The 18,982-nt window shown below is 53.7% G+C and overlaps 3 protein-coding genes across 3 annotated transcripts; 1 reads left to right on the top strand and 2 right to left on the bottom strand.

The window, feature by feature from the left end:
• Nucleotides 1-570: 570 nt before the first annotated feature.
• Nucleotides 571-4,009, top strand: CD63 (CD63 molecule). Its single transcript, XM_082741674.1, has 8 exons — nt 571-932; nt 1,505-1,581; nt 2,474-2,662; nt 2,822-2,896; nt 3,000-3,095; nt 3,209-3,349; nt 3,585-3,668; nt 3,847-4,009. The coding sequence occupies exons 2-8, from the start codon at nt 1,516-1,518 to the stop codon at nt 3,910-3,912; spliced, it is 717 nt and encodes a 238-aa protein (XP_082597800.1). The 5' UTR covers nt 571-932; nt 1,505-1,515; the 3' UTR covers nt 3,913-4,009.
• A 1,385-nt stretch (nt 4,010-5,394) lies between these two features.
• RDH5 (retinol dehydrogenase 5) lies at nt 5,395-10,109 on the bottom strand. The gene is made up of 4 exons (XM_082741673.1): nt 8,650-10,109; nt 8,225-8,483; nt 5,995-6,158; nt 5,395-5,736 (listed from the first exon to the last, which is right to left on the bottom strand). The coding sequence occupies exons 1-4, from the start codon at nt 8,957-8,959 to the stop codon at nt 5,513-5,515; spliced, it is 957 nt and encodes a 318-aa protein (XP_082597799.1). The 5' UTR covers nt 8,960-10,109; the 3' UTR covers nt 5,395-5,512.
• Nucleotides 10,110-10,272: 163 nt separating this feature from the next.
• On the bottom strand, nt 10,273-14,033 carry BLOC1S1 (biogenesis of lysosomal organelles complex 1 subunit 1). The gene is made up of 4 exons (XM_082741675.1): nt 13,852-14,033; nt 12,973-13,045; nt 10,755-10,887; nt 10,273-10,471 (listed from the first exon to the last, which is right to left on the bottom strand). Exons 1-4 carry the CDS (start codon nt 13,910-13,912, stop codon nt 10,361-10,363), a joined length of 378 nt encoding a protein of 125 aa, XP_082597801.1. The 5' UTR covers nt 13,913-14,033; the 3' UTR covers nt 10,273-10,360.
• Nucleotides 14,034-18,982: the final 4,949 nt, after the last annotated feature.

The raw sequence follows: 18,982 nt of genomic DNA, 5'->3' as shown, positions 1-18,982 counted from the left end.
AGTGCTGCCTGCTAGGCTGGGATGGGAAAATCTAGAAGATCTATCCGTGCCTGCTTCAGTGTCCTTCCCCAGTCCTCCATCTGATAAGAGGCTGATCCAGGAGTGGTGGGGGCATAGACCTTGTCCACCCTCCCCCGGAGGGAGGGACTGGACTGTGACTGCTTCCTCCTGTTCTCAGCCCACTACTCCGGAGCCCCAGAAAATGGAGAAGGGACTAACAGAGGGGGGGACAGGAACACCCACTCCAGAATGTTGGGGGACTCCCAGAATGTGAGGCCAGGGACTTTCTGGAAGTGTTCTGAACCCACCCCATCCCAGGGAGCTAACAGCGCCCTCTGCCGACTCGGGGATGGGAGTGGGGGGCTTCAACAGAGATGGGAACCAGAGGAAAGAAGTGGACTTCAGGTGGAAGACGAGGCGGCCTCTTGAAGATCACCTCGTCACCTTCACGGCCCAGTCTCCCGGCGCGGACCCTAAGAGTGTAGCTCCGGGCCGCTATCCCCCCCTTGGCTCGCACACGCTTCCTCCGCTGGCCCGAACCGGCAGAACTAGGCGACGCTGGGTCCCGCCCTCCCAGCCCGAGGTGGCGCGGGGACCAGGGCACCAGAAGGGGTGCCCTGGCATCCTGAGATCCTGCCCTCGCCACTTTCCCTCCGCGGAGGTGGGCGCTGCTTTCCGTCTACGGGCCACGTGGCCCCTGCCGGGCGGGGGGCTCGGCCCTCCCCCTCAGGGGCCGGGTGACTCAGGCCGCAGCTGTTCCCGCGTCACATGAGGGAGGAGGGCGGCCACTGGGCGGAGGAGGTGGCGGGGGAGGGGGCTGTGGCTGGAGACCGGGGCGGGGCCGCGCGGCGGGCGGGGCCGCAGCCGGGGGGCGCCGCTAGAGAGCCCCTGAGCCGCGGCGGGAGAAGAGCGCACAGCCTTGGGGAGCCCAGGTGAGGCCGCGGGGTCCACGGCCGGCCTCTGTCTTGGTGGGGGTAGCTCTTGGGGAGCGGGTAGCTCTCTCCGCTGCGGCTCGCCTCGGGTTCCCGAAGATCCGCCGCGCTCCCGGACGCTCCCGAGGCCCTCGCAACTTTGCAACTTTGCGGAGTTCCGGAGGCCCGGGAGGGTTCGGTGGGGGAACGGGCTGCGCTTGTGTTTCGGGGGAGGGGGAAGAGCGAAGGGGAAGACGGCTGGGGGTCGCGCTTGGGCCGAGGGCCGTTTGTAGGGGCTGGCTAGGTGGGGAGGGGATGTTGGAACGCGGGGGGTGTTGGCGGGACGAGGGTGGTCGTCGGGCCCCGGCCGGGGTGGCGGCGGGGCAGGTCCCGGCTTCGCGGCGGTCGCCCCCACCCCTCTCCAGCCTGGGAGAAGAGGGGGCTGGGAGACGTGGATCTGACCGCGGGTTTCCGGGTGGGAGGGGCCGGGAATGGGGGCCGCGCAGGGAAGGCCTCGAGGGCCGGCAGGGAGCACGGAAACCGAGGTCCCCCTTCGCCCGGTTCTCATCCCCCTGCGCTCCCCTCTACCCCAGGCCCGGCAGCCATGGCGGTGGAAGGAGGAATGAAATGTGTCAAGTTCTTGCTCTACGTTCTTCTGCTGGCCTTCTGCGTGAGTGGGAAGGGGGACGGTGGGGGGCGCGCTGGCAGGGTGCGGGGAGACCTGGATCCGGAGTGGTGAGGGCTTAGGGGCCGAGAATGAAGGCAGCTGGAGACCAGATGTGGAAGGAGAGCCGGTGGAACAGGCCGAAGACAGCATGGCCACCCCACCCCCTCCAGCTTTCCGGGTCCTCTAAGGCTTGTTTGGACCAAGAATGGACAGCGTGGGTGCACAGCACCCTCCCCCTCGCCCCTCCTGGCCCTTCCTGTCTGGTGACCCAACCACTTGTGATATCGGGCAGTGGGGCAACCAGCCAACGGCCGGCCTGATAGCTATCGCCGTGGGGCTTCCCTCTCCTCCCCACCCTTCCCTACTCTCTCCCTTACTCCTCCTTCTTTTCTATTCCCTCATCCCTCTTCACTCCCCTCAGCTGCTTGGGGGTGGGGAAGGGCTGTCTACCCTCTACAGTCTGTACCTGTCCTGGGCTCCTGGCTTCAGAGGCCGCTCTTTATCCACGGAGGGGCACCCCACTCCGGTCTCTTTTTCTGATCCCTTCTCCTCCCTGGCCTAGTGGGCCTGAGGAACCCTAGAACAGCTGATGAGGATGAAGTGGGCACTAGAAGATAGAGGGCAGTTCTGGGAGCCCTAGAGGCCCATAGGAAGCACCACTCTAGGTGAGGAATACGTGCCCTGGGGTCAAGGCTTTCTGGGAACTTCTCCTTAGGCATTTCGCCAAATTGTGGGGAACTACAGGCCATCCTCTTCCCCTGCAGTCAAGTTTTCTGGAGGTGTGAGAATCCGTCTCTTTGGGATGGGGCTAAGGCTGTGTCCTGGGTGTACCCACTGTGCTCTGAGGGCTCATGGGTTGTGGGTCTGGCCTAATTCTGACCTGCCCTCCTCACAGGCCTGTGCAGTGGGACTGATTGCTGTGGGTGTAGGGGCCCAGCTGGTCCTGAGTCAGACCATTATCCAGGGGGCCACGCCTGGCTCCTTGTTGCCCATCGTCATCATCGCAGTGGGTGCCTTCCTCTTCCTGGTGGCCTTTGTGGGCTGCTGTGGGGCCTGCAAGGAGAACTACTGTCTTATGATCACGGTGAGCTGGGTGTGGGGCCAGGGTGGGTATCTGGGACTGCAGGGAGGGTACCCTACGGAGTGGGCGGAAAACCTTCATGAGTGAACTAGAGGCTGGCTGGGCCACAGCAGGCCACTGTCACCAAGACTCCAGCCTGACCCTTGTCCACTGTGCCTGCAGTTTGCCATCTTCCTGTCTCTTATCATGCTGGTGGAGGTGGCCGCAGCCATTGCTGGCTATGTGTTTAGAGACAAGGTAAGCAGGGGAAAGGGCGGAGGGCCCTGCCTCAGAGGTCTCGCTGCTCTGGGATGCGTGTGCCTTGGAGTTTGACCTCAACAGTGCCCCTTCTTATTCCCAGGTGATGTTAGAATTTAATAAGGACTTCCGGCAGCAGATGCAGAATTACCGGAGAGACAATCGCACAACTTTGGCCCTGGACAAGATGCAGGAAGATGTGAGTGAAGGTTGCTGGGAGCAGGGGTAGAGGGGGAAGAAGAGTCTTATCTTTGTATTGTAGGTGGAGGTGCACATACTAACCTTTTACTCCGTATTTCTTCTCTCCTGCAGTTTAAATGCTGCGGGGCAGCTAACTACACGGACTGGGAGAGCGTCCCTACTGTGCCCAAGGGCCAAGTCCCTGACTCCTGCTGCATCAATGTCACAAAGGACTGTGGGGCTTCTTTACAAATAAATAACATCTACTCTGAGGTAAGGAAGAAACTGAGATAGAGGGGACTTGGGAGATCTGGGAAATATTTCAAGGGTTGAGATAGAGAGGGACCAGGGATGGAGGTGGAGAGGGTTGGGGCCCTGGGATGGGGAGGAGGTCTGGGAATGCTACGGGTAGGGTGAAAGGTACAGAGAGCGGGGGAGAGAGAGGGAACAGAAAGTAGGTGGGAAGTTTCTGATTATGTTCTTGCCTTGTGTGCCTACTACCTTTCAGGGCTGTGTGGAGAAGATCGGGGGCTGGCTACGGAGCAATGTGCTGGTGGTGGCTGCAGCAGCCCTGGGAATTGCCTTTGTGGAGGTGAGAGGCACCTTTGGGACTCATTCTGGGGCATCTGGGCACTAGGGGCAGTGGGAGGAGGGTGCTGGGGAAGTCCTGGCCTGGGGACAGGGGCCCTCGTGGTGTTTGGGGTCTGCTGGGTGGGCCTCGGATACTTTGCCTTTCTGACTCCTTTCCACCCCTCTCTCTTTACTTCTAGGTACTGGGAATTGTTTTTGCCTGCTGCCTCGTGAAGAGTATCCGGAGTGGCTATGAAGTGATGTAGGGTGTCTAGTCTCTTCAGTCTCCTCATCTAAGGGAGTGGGGTAGTACACTCCAGGTTTTTCAATTAAACGGATTATTTTTTCAGACTGAAAAAAAAATGGTCTCACTTTGTCTTTAAGTGTAATACTTTATCCTTTCCTTCTCCTCACCTGTGTTCCTGTCCTCTGGGATCCTGTTCTATGCACCTCAGTAAAGAAAGGCATATGGTGGTGGTGGTGGTGGGGTTGTTGGGGGAAGGCGGGTTTTGCTTAAGACACTGGTGGGGTTGGCAGTGGAAGTGGGGATCTGGAGGGGGCTGGGCCCCATGGCCCTCCCTGTCTCCTAGTCCTGTGCTGCCAAGTTTGGGGCTGTAATGTTCATGAAGCCATCTCCTGCCAAAGTCAGAGGGATTCCCCACAATGGCTCTACCTGGGAGAGGCCAGCCCACATCTACCACGGACATCTTCTCCCTGGTGTTCTGCCCACCTCTGAAGGCCTAGCAACTCCCTCCCAACAAAGGGGACCCGGCTCCTTTTAGGATAATGATCAATTGCTATCACACCTTTGTGGCCTGTATCCATTAGATAAGAGGACAATTTAGGGGTTCCTGGTTGGCTTGGTCGGTTGAGTGTCTTGACTTTGACTCAGGTCATGATCACAGGGTCATGAGATCAAGCTCTATGTCTGGCTCCCAGCTCAGCAGGGAGCTATTCTCTCACTCTGCCCCCCTTCCCTCACTTGCAGGGTCTCTCTCAAATAAAAATGTAAAAAAGGAGGGGCCGTCTGGGTGGCTCAGTCAGTTAAATGTCCTGCCTTTGGCCCAGGTCGTGATCCCAGGGTCTTGGGATTGAGCCATGTGTCAGGCTCCCTGCTCAGTGGGGAGTCTGCTGCTCCCTGGCCCTCTGCCTCTCCCCGCCAACTCATGCTCTCTCTTGCTTGCTCTCTCAAAGAAACTCTGAAAAAAATAAAATAAAATAAAGGGGCGCCTGGGTGGCTCAGTGGGTTAAAGCCACTGCCTTCAGCTCAGGTAATGATCCTAGGGTCCTGGGATGGAGCCCCGCATCGGGCTCTTTGCTCAGCAAGAAGCCAGCTTCCCCCTCTCTATCTGCTTGCCTCTCTGCCTACTTGGGATCTCTGTCAAATAAATAAATAAAATCTTTAAAAAAAATAAAACAAGTAAAAAAGAGAGGGGATAATTTAAGTTGGTATTGCCTTTTTTCCTCCATGGAAACCACCCAAGCCTGGTCTGGACCCCTCTTCACTACCTTCCTTCCCTCTTAAGAAAAATAGGTACTCCTCATAGAAAATAAATGTCCAACAATGCCCTCTGGTGGCCATTCCAGGTGCAGCGTCAAAGGACCCATACAGATGCCAGAGGGCCTGGGGGGTGGGGGGTGACACCCAGTGGTTGCTAGTGACTTTGCACATAGTACAGAGACCCCAGCATCAAGTCAGCCTAGGGGGCAGGGCTTAAATGGGGTCAGTCTCCCACTGGACAACTTCATTTCTGCCCATCTACAGTGTCTTTTATTTGTTTTTTAAGCAAGACATTTATTCAGTGCATATTTTATGCCAGGCATTAGGCAGTACCTGGGTGGGGACAGAAGGCTGGCAGGCTGGATTCAGCAGACTGCCTGGGCAGGCTTGGGAAGGAGCCAGGTGAGCACAGCATCCACCAGGCTGGCTGGCAGGTAGGAGGCTGGCAGCCAGAGCAGCTTGGCGTCCCAGCCTGGGCTGTAACGGGTTCTGGGGTAACGAGCAGTGAGGGCATGCTCCAGGCACCTGCTCACCTTGGTCAGGTCTGGATCACAGATCAGGTTCATGATGCGCTGCTGTACTTCCAAGTCTGCATTCCAGGAGATGGTTGTAATCAGTGTCCCTTCCCACTCTGGCCCATCTCAGGCCCTATATTCTGGGTTCTGGAGCTGGTCCCCAGCAGAGGTCAGAGGGCTCCTTAGTGGCTCCCCAGTATGGTAAGTGGGCAGGTTCCAAATGGCCTGGGTGTTCTTCTCTGGCACCCCAATTCACCCTCACCTCCTGCTGGTGTAGGACGAGCCTTTCTGGTGCTCTCATTTCCCTGCACCGTGTGGGCCCAGATACTCACATTTGGTGAGGAAGGCCTCCCCATAGCGGGCCTGTGTGGCAGAAGGTAGCCGTGCCCAGCACTCCTGCAGCGTATCCTCCAAACTCTTGAGATTTGTCACAGGGGTTCGGAAGAAGCCAGGCTCCACGATGGAGACTCGGACCCCAAAATGAGCCACATCCCGCCTGGATGGGGATAGAGGGAGGTTTCTGGCTTCTTCCCCTAATTAGGAAAGGGATCCTCGGGGACTTGGTTGTAGGGGCTAAAATGGGAAAGTTATCACAAGCTGGGGACCAGGGTCCTGAAGGAAAAGGGGATCCCTGCTGTTCTGAGACGGGGGCAAATGGGCCATGTATTTTTTGAGGTTTGTTTCCCTTTGTACTCTTAAGATCTAGAACAGGGGTCAGTAAATTTTTTTTTTTTTTTAAAGATTGTATTTATTTATTTGACAGAGAGAGACACAACAGAGAGAGGGAACACAAGCAGGGGGAGCGGAAGAGGGAGAAGCAGGCTTCCCATAGAGCAGCTCAATGGGGGCTTAATCCCAGGACTCTGGGATGTCCTGAGCCAAAGACAGACGCTTAGTAACACTGAGCCACCCAGGCCTCCCAGTAAACTTCTTAAAGGGCCAGACAGCAAATATTTTTGGCAACACAGGCCTAAATATTATTGATATCAGGTAGGTACTTACATAATCATTAACAATGTAACCATTTAAAATTGTAAACACCAGTGGTGCCTGGGTGGCTCAATTGGTTGGGCATCTGACTCTTGATTTGGCTTGGCTGGTGATCTCGGGGTCATGGGACCGAGACTTGTGGCAGCTGGGGGCTCTGGTTGAGATTCTCTCTCCTCCCTCTGCCCCTCCCCCCATGCACCTGCTCTCTCTCTCTCTCAAATAAATAACCTTTAAAAAATAATAAAATGTAAACACATTAGCTGGAAGGCAATTGGTCAGATTCTGCCTGAGAATTTGCCAACCCCTGACCTGGAACTACCCCATCCCCTAGGTCCTAGAGCACAGGGTTGAGTCCTGGGTGCTGGACATGAAGGGTGTAGACTGGTATTTGCTGGGGAGACTGCAGAGACACATAAAACCTCCTTGACACAGATGCAGAAATCCAAGTATCAAGCATGTGTTCCATGATGCTGATTGGAAAATTAAAGAACCAAGGGATAGGGACGAAAGTATATGAAATTCTTTGCTGAGTGACGGTGACGGTGTAGAAGGCAGACTTCCTACAGAAGGTGGGCTGGCTGGGGGGCAGGCCCTGCTCCTGTGTGGTATTTGTCAAGTCTCCTTTGTGTTCTCATGGGACTTTGAACATTATTTAATTTTTAAATCTTTCTTTTTTCTTTTTTTTAAAGGTTTTATTTATTTGAGAGGGAGAAAAAGAGTGTGCACTACAGAAAGCAAGCAGGAGTTGGGGGCAGTGGGAGAGGGAGAAACAGACTGCCCATGGAGTAGGGATCCCAGGACCCTGGGATCATGAGCTGAGCTGAAAGCAGCTCCTTAACCGACTGAGCCACCCAGGTGCCCCTGAACATTACTGTTTAAAGACGAAGGGCAGGAAAACATAAAGATGAGGGACAAGCAGATCTGGGGGTAAGTCCCACTGCTTCCACTAACTAGTTGTGTGGTCTGGGGTAAGTTATGTTACCCTGTGGATATCAAAGCCTATTCCTTAGAGGGTTACTGGGAGAAATAAAAGACAGAATGTTCTGTAAAAGTACTAGTTTACCATAAGTAACAGTTACTAATAATAACACTAGGGGCACCTGGGTGGCTCGGGTGGTTGAGTGTCTGCCTTTGGCTCAGGTCACAATCTCAAGGTTCTAGGATTGAGCCCAGCCGGGCTCCCTGCTCAGCAGCGGGTCTGCTTCTGCCTCTCCCTCCATCCCTTCCTCTGCTTGTGCTCGCATGCACATGCTCTATCTTCAATAAAAAAAAAGAATATTAATAATGATAGCAGACTTCTTGGGGCATTTTCTACATGCCAGGCTCTATGGTGGCCTTAGAAGTACCTCATTTTACGCCCAGCACCCATGAGGTAGATCCTCTCATCCTGATTTAACAGTTGAGGAATGAACTGGTGTAAAGAGAGGTAACCTCTCAAGGTCATGAAGCTCCCATGAGAGGAGACTGGGGTTTGAACCCACAAAGTTGAGCCCTAATGTCTCCTCTTCAGGATCCCACTATGCTGTGTTTTAGTCATCTCTGCAGGGCAATCCAGGGCTCTGCAACCCTCACCTCAGACAGTCAGAGAAGGCCTCCAGGCCAAACTTGGAAACACAGTAGCCCCCGCCATTGGCTGCCAGGCGACCCAGAACACTGGTGATGTTGACCACCCGGCCCCGGGCCTGCTGCAGCAGTGGCAGTAGGGCAAGGGTGACACCGATGGGACCCAGTGTATTCACGTTGAGCACCCGATGGAAATCGTTTTGCGTGAGCCACAGGGTGGGCCCAATGATCCCAGCCACACCAGCGTTATTCACTAGACCAAAAAGCCCTGAGGAGAGAGGAGACAGATAGCACAGGGTAGGTAAGGCATTCCAATGCGCTCTCTCCAGATCACTCTCCTTCCCCACGCCGTCCCTCCAGCTTCCTGAGGCCCGTGAGCACCCTGCACCATAGTCCCGGTGGCCCCACAGTCCTGGAGGCCCCACGCTACTCACCTGCTTCTCCAACCTGTGTTTCCACCCACTTGGCTGCCCGCTGGACACTCTGGGGATCCGTGACATCCAGCAGGGTGGTGTGGAGGCGGGAGGAGGCCACCCGCTGTAGGTCCTCTGCCCCTGAGGGGGTCAGGCAGCTGGCCAGGACTCGGAAGCCTCTCTGGTCCAGTCTCAGGGCCAGAAGCCGGCCGAAGCCTGAGTCACAGCCAGTGATGAAGACAAAGGCGTCGCTGGCGGGCAGGCTCTGCCGGTCCCTGAGCAACCACAGCGCTGCCCAGAGCAAGACTCCCAGCAGCAGGGGCAGCCACATGGCCAGAGCCCAAGCGACCTGCAGGTGGCAGCCGAGGCTGGGTGGGAGAACTTGTCTGGTTTACTCGGGCTTGGAAACCCTTGCCCCTGTTATCCTCCCTAGCTGGTAGTCCGCTCTGAGCAGACTGAGAAGTTCTCTGCTTGGCAGGGAACTGGCAAATTCTGGCTCATTTAAGCCAAGCAAAGATCCAGGCAGACCCTGTATCGGGGGCTACCTTAACTAGAGCCTGAGAGGCCGGGGCCAGGGTGCAGACTCTGGCACACACGCGAGCAGAGGAATCTGGCTGGCTTTCAGCTCTCCTGCTCAGCCAGTGACATCTGAATTCTCTCCATGTAAACTGGGCCTTATTTTTGGAAACACATACAGGGCACAGAGCACTTCAGCCTGTTGGCCCCAAACTTACTGTGTGATGCCTGAACCGCATCTCTGAACCTGTTTTCTATTCTACCAGCGGGGCCGACACCAGCCGTGGCCCAGCTGGGAGCTGTGGAGGGTCAAGGGCGATCAAGTGTGAGGAAGCGCATGAAAAGCTTCCGGCTTCGACTTATCAACACGTGCCATATCAGAGCACCCAGCTCCCAGGACCCTGCTTACCTCCTCTGGGGAAAGCTAGCAGGCAGTACAGTGCCCGAAGCTCCTTCTCGTGCTCTGTTTGAGAGACTTTGCTCCCAGAGGTATTAAGTGTGTCGGGGGGGGGGGTGTTAGGGGAGAGGCTGGGAGGAGCCAGGGAAGCTGGAGCCTGGCAGTCAAAGCCAATGCTTGGCACAGGCCAGGCCTGCTGCGGCCCCCAGCCGGGGGGGTGCCTGACCGCCTCTGTCAGGAGGAGGGATATGTCAACGACAGCAGCTGCCCCTCTCTGTTGGTGACCTTGGACCTGCCACTCCTCCTCCTTCCCAGCCCTGAAGTGCCCCCATCCCCAAGAATTAATCTCCAACCTGGTCCGGACTCATGACACTGCTTAGCACCAGGCTGGGAGAGGCCACGAGCACGAGGAGAGGCAGAGCGCCAGAGCGGGGACCAAGCCTGCTCCCTGTCATATTTCTCCTCTGCGGGAAACCAAAGTCCTGAATTAGGAAGCTTGGGGCAGAGCCCACTAACCTTCTCTGGGGGGGCATGGGAAACTTCCGCCCTCGGCTCATGCAACATGCACCTGCACTAGGCCCAAAGAGGGAAAGAGGGGTGGGACGGTGAGAGGATGCTCGCTCCACCCTTTACCCAAAACGTAACTGTCACTTAGGGAAACAGTCTTTGAATCTTCCACTCCTATCCACCCATGCTGGGCTAGTAGCTCTTTGAAACATACCACACAGAAATGGAGGCTTGTGTTTTATTCTTGGCCTGTCAGCTTCCCCCACGGGGGAGGCAGGAGGGGTGGGGGTGGGGTTAGGAAGGGGGGACAGGCTAGGAGGGGGCAGACTGCAGCTGCCCTTTGTACACATATTCCAGTGCCGTGGCAATGGTGCGCATGTCCAGCTCGATGCTCCGAGCCCAGTTCTCCACATCCCCGATTTCCTGGGAAGGGGAGGAGGTGGGAGGCTGGGAGTCAGAGTGTGTAGGGTAGAGTGTGGCTCTAAGGAGACAGATTAGGGGCACTTTCCATCCATCCCCTAGAAAGGGCTCTGCTTGAACCCACCAATTACTTTTATCTCTCTAGCTTCTCTGACACTTCTCTGACACTCTGACACAATACCAACGATTGCTGGGAGCATCCCCATTTCCTTTTTAAACTGAGCCTTGAACTGACCTGCCTGGAGGCAGTTAATAGGGTCCCACGGATGTAGGGAGTGTGGCCCACCTTGAGTGCCTGATTGAAGTTCTCCACCATCCCGATCCACTGGCCTGTTTGCTTGGCAAACTGGGCAGCCTGGACCTGCAGGGTCTTCACCTCATGGTCCAGCTTTCTCTGGTTCATGTAGGCCTGGGCCACACTAGAGGTTGGAAGAGGGATGAGATCAACTCACTCATCTGGTGGGGAGTGGTCTCCCGGACTAATATTCCATTGCAAGGGTGGGAGGGCAGTCAGCAGTCAAACTGGGGAAAACCGTGTGAGTTTGGCCATTCTTGGATGTGATGCAAATGACTACCATTCATGCAAATGAACCAGCTTCTTCCTCCCACTCTCAGCATTCCCAGGAGAGCCTAGCTGGGAGCTGACTGAAAACTTACCATCTCCTACCCCACCAAAGGAATTCCTAAAGCTGGGTGATAGAAGGGAGGATTAACCTGGAGGGAATATCCCTGGGGAAGAAGCTGGGAAAATCCAGCAGCAGGGAGAAATCTGGCCATGCTTGGAAGCCCAGGGATGTGTGCAAGAAGTTGGGAAGGGAAATAGGGCCCCTCCCTGAATCTGGGGTGGGATGGGAGAGCAGCCCCCTCCCCAGGAACTCAGGGTCAAGAGACGATATCTCAGGGGCTTCTTCTTGGCTCTCAGTCTCTCTCCCAACCCTTCTCCTTTCGCCCACACAGATGAAGGAACACACACACACACACACACACACACACACACACACACACACACACAATCTGTCTCTCTCTCTCACCCTTTCTTCCTTCTGCTCTAGGCAGTTTTTTTTTTTTCCTCAATCAAGCCTGGCTGCAGTTATTGTTAATGCCTTGAGGTTGCTACCCCCAACCCCTTACCCTGACCCTCTTCCCCCAACCTCCCCATCCCACAACTACTGTTCTTTCTCATTGGCTGGAGAGTCTTTGACTCCCCATCCTAAAGCTCTAGGTCATCTGGGAGACTCCACATCCGGTGCCACCCCCAACTGGAATCTGCGGGGGTTGGAGGGGGCAAGGGGTTGGGGTGGGTGGAGAGAATGGGAAGGACACCTGACAGGGGCTGAGACAGATTGAGCCTTTGTTTTCCTTTTCAGGGAATGAGAGAACCCGTGGGCAGCAACACAAAACCCTTTCTAATCTGGCTTTGGCTTAGCTGTCCTCTAAGTTGAAAGAGGGGTGGCCCCTAGCAAAGGAGGAGCGGAGGGAGAAGCTGGGCCAATCTCAGAGCAGAGCCCAAGAGGCACCAATGTGGGAGGGAGCAGACCCCATCCTTTCTCTTTGGGAGACAGCTTGGCCATAGTACAGGCTGGTGCAGGAGCTCAAACAGCAATAGCAGGGGGCTCCCGATGCTTTAAGAGATTCCCCTGGGAGTTCCTAAAACCCTAGCTTTTCCTGTTGACCTCCCACATTCACACTGAGTGAAGGGAAAGGTCTGCAGGGAGGGAGATCAGAGGCCTCAACCACAAGCTTCTTGTCCCCTAATCTTCCCCAGAGATGAGTAATTAAGATGACAGTCCCTGCATGGCTCACTTGGGTGACTCAGTCTCTGGATTCACAACCAGTTATTCTATTTGTCCTGGGGTGGAAGGCATCATACTGCCCTTTTTCTTCCAGTCATCATCTCAGCACTCTGCTGGGTTACTCAGGGTCAAGAGAATATTCTTTGCTCCTTCCCAAGTCTTTGGTTGTTACTGGCATTCTTCTATAGGATTGGCACAGGGGGGTGGTCTCTGGAGGCTGGGAAGGAAGGGACAAGAAGGCTTGGCTCTGCTATAGCTCCTGGCATAGATTCTGCTCTCAACCTCACCAGCTGTGCCATCTCTTTCCTGCCAGCTGCTCCCCAGGCCTGCCTGAGGGTGGGAGGTAGAGAAGGAGAGGGTGGCAAGTTCTGGTGAAGGAGGGTGCTCTCCCGCCCGCCAAAGTGACAGCTGGACTTGGAAGGATGAAGGGAAGTGGGCAGATGGCATCAAGCTGCGAGCACCAGGGAGGTTATTGCGGGGAGAGGGGAATCTGGCGGCTTCTCCAACCACTGCAGCTGCTCCTCCTAGTGCAACGTTAGAAGTCAGAGCTGACTCAAGCCTCTCCCCATAAAGTTAAGCTGGGGGAGGGGAGGGAATGATGGAACATCCCACCCCCTCAACAGCAGTCTGGGGGTTGGACCTTGCCAATGCCTAAACTTGCAGGGGGGGGGGGAGGGAGAGGGAATGGTTTTGATGGGAAGAAGTTCATACCCCACATTGAGGTGATCCACCAAAGCTTCTGTCAGGCAGGTCGCTGCAGTGATAGCCTCTCGCCTCCTCTTCTCTAGGGATGAGCGGAAAAGGGATTGGAGTAGAGAATCGGTTTTTTGAAGGATGGTGCTACAGGGCCGACACTCATTGCTATTCCACTAGTAGCAGGAACACCTCAACAAACCTTACAGTGCTGGGGCTGAAAAGGACTTTGCAAAACATAAAGCAAGCCTTTTCATTTTATTAAAAAAAGTTTTTTTTTTCCTTTAAGTCTTTTCTTCTTAGAAGAGGTGAGTTAACTGGTACCCTGGGAACGGAAGCGACTCGCCCAGAGACGCTACCGAGTCAGTGACGGCGCCCAGGACTCCAGACCCCCGGCACCATTTTCCACTCTCCTGGCTTGAGGATTAGTACGTCCCCGATTCCCAAGCCAGATCCTGGAAGGGCCCCACCCCCATTTCCGAGGTTTCAGGCCTCCAAGAATCTCATCTCAGCCTGGCCCCAGCACGCTCCTCCCCCAGGAGCGTCCCTTCCCACTTTTGGGACCAGAGGCTCCCTGGGCCAATCCGCACAGCGCTGTTTCTCGCGCGGGGGCCAGACGAGGATGCGCGGAGACTGAGAGTGGGGGGCGTTACCCGGAGGCGGGGCGGGGAGGGACGGGGAGGGGCGGGGCGGGACGGCTCGCAGCGTAGTCAAAGACACTAGAGCCCGCTGGCAAGTAATGGCATTTCCAAAACAGCGCCCCCACCCCCTCTCCGACGCCCGCGCCCACGAGCCCGCGTCCTTCCCAGGATCCGGGCCGTTACTCGAGCTCCAGGCTCCGGGCTGAGAATAGGCCGCGGCGGGAGGGAAAACAGTGGACGGGAACGATCGGCTCACCCTGCAGCTCCTTGCGTTCGTTCTGCTTGGCCTGGTGTTCTTTCAGCAGGCGTGACAGCATGGTGGCGGCGGGCTGGGGGCTGGGCGCGCCCGGCCCCCTCCGACTCCGGGAGCTGGAACGCGAACCTCGGCTCCCGCGGGGTCTGAGTCACGTGACCGCAATGTCACGTGATGCCAGGACCGCCCCTTTTCAGGCCGGTGGGTGGAGAGCGTGGAAGAGCTTGGCTTTGAACGGAGGGACTAGCAGAGGGTTGGGGGCAAGTGAACTCTGGTCTTTACTGGGCGGGGGGGTCTCCCTTTTTGGTGAGTGTTGGGAGAAGTTTTCTTTAGTACCCGTATTGCAGAGCCCGTTTTGATCGTCTCCTTTGGATCTCAGGGCTCCCGGGAGGGTCGGTACTTACGGACTGTGCATCATTGTTCCGTTTTGAGGGGGGAACAGAGGCTCCCTGGGCTCATTGAAATTCTTTTCCTTTCTTCGCCCTTCCCTCCTGGCAGCTCTGGTCGGTTCTCCGTTTATTCTCAGCACCCACCCCCTGAGAGGGAATGCTTTCCTCTTTTTACCCGCCCCTTCGCTTCTCACCACCCTGCCAAGATCCTCAGCTCTGGGTGATCACGGTGGAGAAGAGGCATTTTCGGCATTTCAAGCGACCTCTTCGGGAGCTTTGCTAATTTGGCTGGCTGTGTGTGGTGAATGTATAATCCCATCTCTGTCCTTATGTGGTCAGGGAATGCGAACCCTTTCAGTCTTACCAGAATAATGTCTCAGTAAAAGGTAAATCATGTAACACCTCTCTGAGCTAAAGAGAAATGCTTCCGGGATTAACTCCAACAGGAAAGAATTATAAACATCATCAACCTATTCTTGCTATCTTGGTGCACCAGCTCTCTTGGTGCATCACGCCCCAACGGTCTGAGTGTCTCTGGGCAACTCGCTTATGCTCTGGATTTGGTTTTCTCCCTAGAAAAATAAGGGGATTGGATTAAATCAGTAGTTCTCAGCCCTCAGCTAAACATTAGAACCACCTGGGGAAGTTTTAAAAAATGCCCTGGCCCTAGATTGAGTAACAGGATCTCTAAGGATTGGAGCCCAGGCAAGTATTTTATAAAAAAGTTCAAGGGCGCTTGGTGGCTCAGTGAGTTAAGCCTCTGCCTTCAGCTCAGATCATGATCCTAGGGTCCTGGAATTGAGCCCCACATCTGGATCTCTGCTCAGGAGGGAGCCTGCTCACCCCCCCACCCCCACCTGCCTCTCTGCCTTCTTCTGATCTCTGTCAAATAAATAAATAAAAATCTTAAAAAACTTTAAGAAGTTGTTCAGCTGATTCTAGTTTGCATTGGACTTTGCCAATCACTGGACTAAACCATATCGAGGTCTGTTCCCAACTTTGGCATTTTCTCATTTTGTGATTCAGTTACATAGTAAAAAATTGGCTTCACGATATATACTTAGAGGGGAAGAGAAATAGGTGCTTATTTATTTAGGTGTTAGAAATAGGTGCTGATTTAAACAGACATTCAGCTGTTTACAGAGTAGCATCTTAAATCCTAGGAGGTGTGCAACCCTTGAAAGGATTAGTGAATGAAATGTAAAGTGGTAGCATAAAGCAGAGCATTAAATGCCACCAAGAGGGATGCCTGGGTGACTCAGTCAGTTAAGCCGCTGCCTTTGGCTCAGGTGATGATCCCAGGGTCCTGGGATGGAGTCCTACATCGGGCTTGCTCGGCAGGGAGCCCGCTTCTCTCTCCGCCTCTGTCTGCTTGTGCACTCGCTCTCTCTGATAAGTAAATAAAATCTTTAAAAAAATGCCACCAAGATAAAAATTCTGAATAAAAATGTTCGATACTGCATATGTAAATGTCTATGCTTATATGTGTACTCTAATTTATTTTCCCAGCATTTCCAGAGTATTTACCATAGGTCAAACACTTTACACATATTAATTCATTTAATCCCTAGAACTATCAGAGGCAGTGAATTACTGTTGCCCTCTATTTTCAGATGAAGAAACTGAGGGATAGAGTGGTTGAGTAATAGAGCTTGGTGGCAGAGCTAGACTACAAATCCAGGCTATCTGATTTCAGAGCCTGAGTGTAACCACCGTCCCATGCTGCATTAACCGTGGGAAAGAGACCCCAGGATGGGAAATTCTGTATCTTGTCACTATGCCCCTCTAGCCTGTGGGCACAGTTGAAGGGAATCCTGGCAGGGGAGGAGTGTTTGGGAAGAGTCCTCACTCCAGTGGGGCGCTGATCAATAGAAGCGGGAAGAGTGAGAGCATCACTGGGCAGCCTAGTCCAGTCCTTCCCCCCACCCCCACTTGGCTCCAGCTTCCAACTGCAGTGAGCAAGCAAAATAGAAGCACTTGGAAGATCCTTGCTGCCTCACTCCCAGAGCTGTGGGGCCTGGGAGAGAAGAGCAGGGGTTGAGGGGGTACCAGAAAATAGTTATTTGGGGATGTGAAACAGAGGGCAGGGGCTAATGAGGGGGTTGGTGTTGGGGGTTTCAGTGGCAAGTTTGTGAATATTAAGATTAGGCTGACTCAGGGAGAGTGCCAGCCCATCCTGTATTGCCGTCACCCCCCTGGCACAATCGCCTGACATTTTCACAATCAGTATAGAGACTGCCAGGAATCTGCAGACATCAGCTCCACCCCCCTCCCCACACACTGGCTGTTCCTTTGCCCTAAGAGCTGGGCAGAGAACATGGGGACCTCTATCTGGGGACCCCAGCTGATCTCTCCAGCATCATCCCCCAGATGCTATTTTTTTCTAGGCTTTTGCTGCTCACTGTGTAACTTCAGTTTCTGCTGAGTTGAAGCTTAGCTCCCGACCCGCCTTTGGTTGAGATGGACACAAGCTTCATGTGTCTCTGAAGAATGACTCTTGATGTTTGAAATCTCTTTCTGCCCATATCTCCTTAAACTCCTTCCCACCCCACAGATTATATTCTCTTAGAATGAATGAATGCAACTCCACGCTCCTTTCCCTCCCCACTCATTTCTTTGTTCTTTTGAGGTCTTTACTTAGCAAGCTTTAAACTGAGTGCCTGGGCCAAACATGAAGGCCAGAAGCTGCTGAGTTGTTAAGGGTTGGGTGAGGAGGACTGAAGGAGAACATGGAATGAGTGCAGGAGGCTTCTCATACTGGGAAGTCTGGCTGGGTTTCTAGGGGGGAGGGTACTGTTGGTGGTGTGGCCAAATTCCAAATGTTGGCCTGAGGCCAGTGCTCAAAGAAAAGGGGCCCTCAAGACAGTCTAAATGGCTCCCTGTGGGAAGTGACCTCCCAGTCCTCCAGAAAAATGCATGGGTTTCCCTTGGATCCTTAAAGATGAGAGCAGTCAAGTCATTTCTCCAGCGATGCCTCTCAATCACATTTATATTCTCTCCCAGCCACTCCCATAGTTCAAGCTTTGGCTACAGCCAGAATTCAGAGGCAGGCAGAAGGATTCCAGTGCTGGAGAGGTGGGTGGGGTGAGAAAGTCCTCCTGTTGTGTGTGTTGGAGAGGAAGAGGCTGACCCTGGGACATATGCTCCAAGACTCTTTTGCCAGATGAAGTGGAGGGAGAAGTTAACCCTGCGGTGTGTTCTGGGAGTGTTTGCCTGTAAGCTAGAGACAGCAGCTGGAAAATGTGTAATCCAGGGAAGCTGAAGAACAGGGATCCCATATGGAAGAGAAGAAGGTTGTTAAAGGGGGGAAGGGGCTGGAGAAAGCCCCAGCTTCCACTCCAATAGGGGTGAAGACTTTGCTGGGCCTGGACATTAATCAATTTTAAAAATTATTTTGAAATAGTTATGGACTTAGAGGAAGTTGCAAAAATAGTACATGAAGTCCCATGTACCCTTCTCCCAGCTTCCCTTCCTGGTGACATCTGATATAACGGTAGCACAATATCAAACCCAGGAAGCTGACACAGGGACCCTGTTCACTAGCCTTATTCAGTTTTCATAATGTTCTACACGTATTCAGTGTGTGTGTCAGTATGTGTATGCATTCGTAGTTCTATGCAGTTTTGTCCCGTGTATAGATTTGAATAACTACCACCAAATCAAGGTACAAATCTCTTCATCACCACAAAGGAACTTTCTGTGCTATCCTTTTTTTTTTTTTTTTTGCAACTATTTATTTATTTATTTTATTTTATTTTTATTATTTTATTATTATTGTTTTTTATTTCTTTGCCAGAGAGAGAGAGAGAGAGAGAGAGAGAGAGCAAGTGAGTACACACAAGCAGGCAGAGAGGCAGGCAGAAGCAGAGAGAGAAGCAGGATCCCTGCTGAGCAAGGAGCCCGATGCGGGACTCCATCCCAGGACCCTTGGCTCATGACCTGAGCTGAAGGCAGCGGCTTAACCCACTGAGCCACCCAGGCGTCTCTATTTGTTTTATTTTTAAAAGATTTTGTTTATTTGAGAGAGAGAGCGAACATGTAAGAGAGTGAGCACAAGCTGAGAGAAAGACAGAAGAAGAGGGAGAAGCAGACTCCCCACTGAGCAGGGAGCCCAGCCTTGGGGCTGAATCCCAAGATCCCCGGATCATGACCTGAGCCGAAGGCTGATGCTTAACTGACTGAGCCACACGGGCGACCCTATTTATTTATTTTAGAAGTATAATGAACACACGGTGTTGTTAGTTTCAGGTGTAATGTGCTATCTATTTATACTTACCTCTTCCCATCCCTGTCCCCTGGCAATCACTAATCTGTTCATCATCTCTATAGTTTTAATTTTGTGAATTTCCAACTCTTGACTCAAACACAAGAAGTTCTCAGCAGGTTTGTTTATTCAAACACGGAGCTTCATTCTCCAGATCCCTCTAGCTTCTTCATTCTACACCCCACCCCCTTCACCTACAACATTGTGTCCCATTCCAACAATCTGATCTCACTTCTCCTTTAGGGAAAACCGACATGTCTAAATTTACTAGGCTGGTCTAGGACTCTTACATTCCCCCCTTCTCACCCTCCCTTGCCCCACTATTTATAGCCAGGCTAATTTTGGGCAAGCTCTCTCTCTCTCTCTTTTCCTGCTCCTTCCTCCTGTGGCGGGTGAGATGACTTCTCAAATATTTGGGCAGAGGAGGTCAGAAGAAGATTCTTGGCATCTGATTTCAGCCTTGGATTTAGCAGGAGCCAGC

Source organism: Mustela nivalis, assembly GCF_964662115.1.
Source record: "Mustela nivalis genome assembly, chromosome: 7".
Lineage (NCBI taxonomy): Eukaryota > Metazoa > Chordata > Mammalia > Carnivora > Mustelidae > Mustela > Mustela nivalis.
This window is presented reverse-complemented; position numbering and strand designations above follow the sequence as displayed.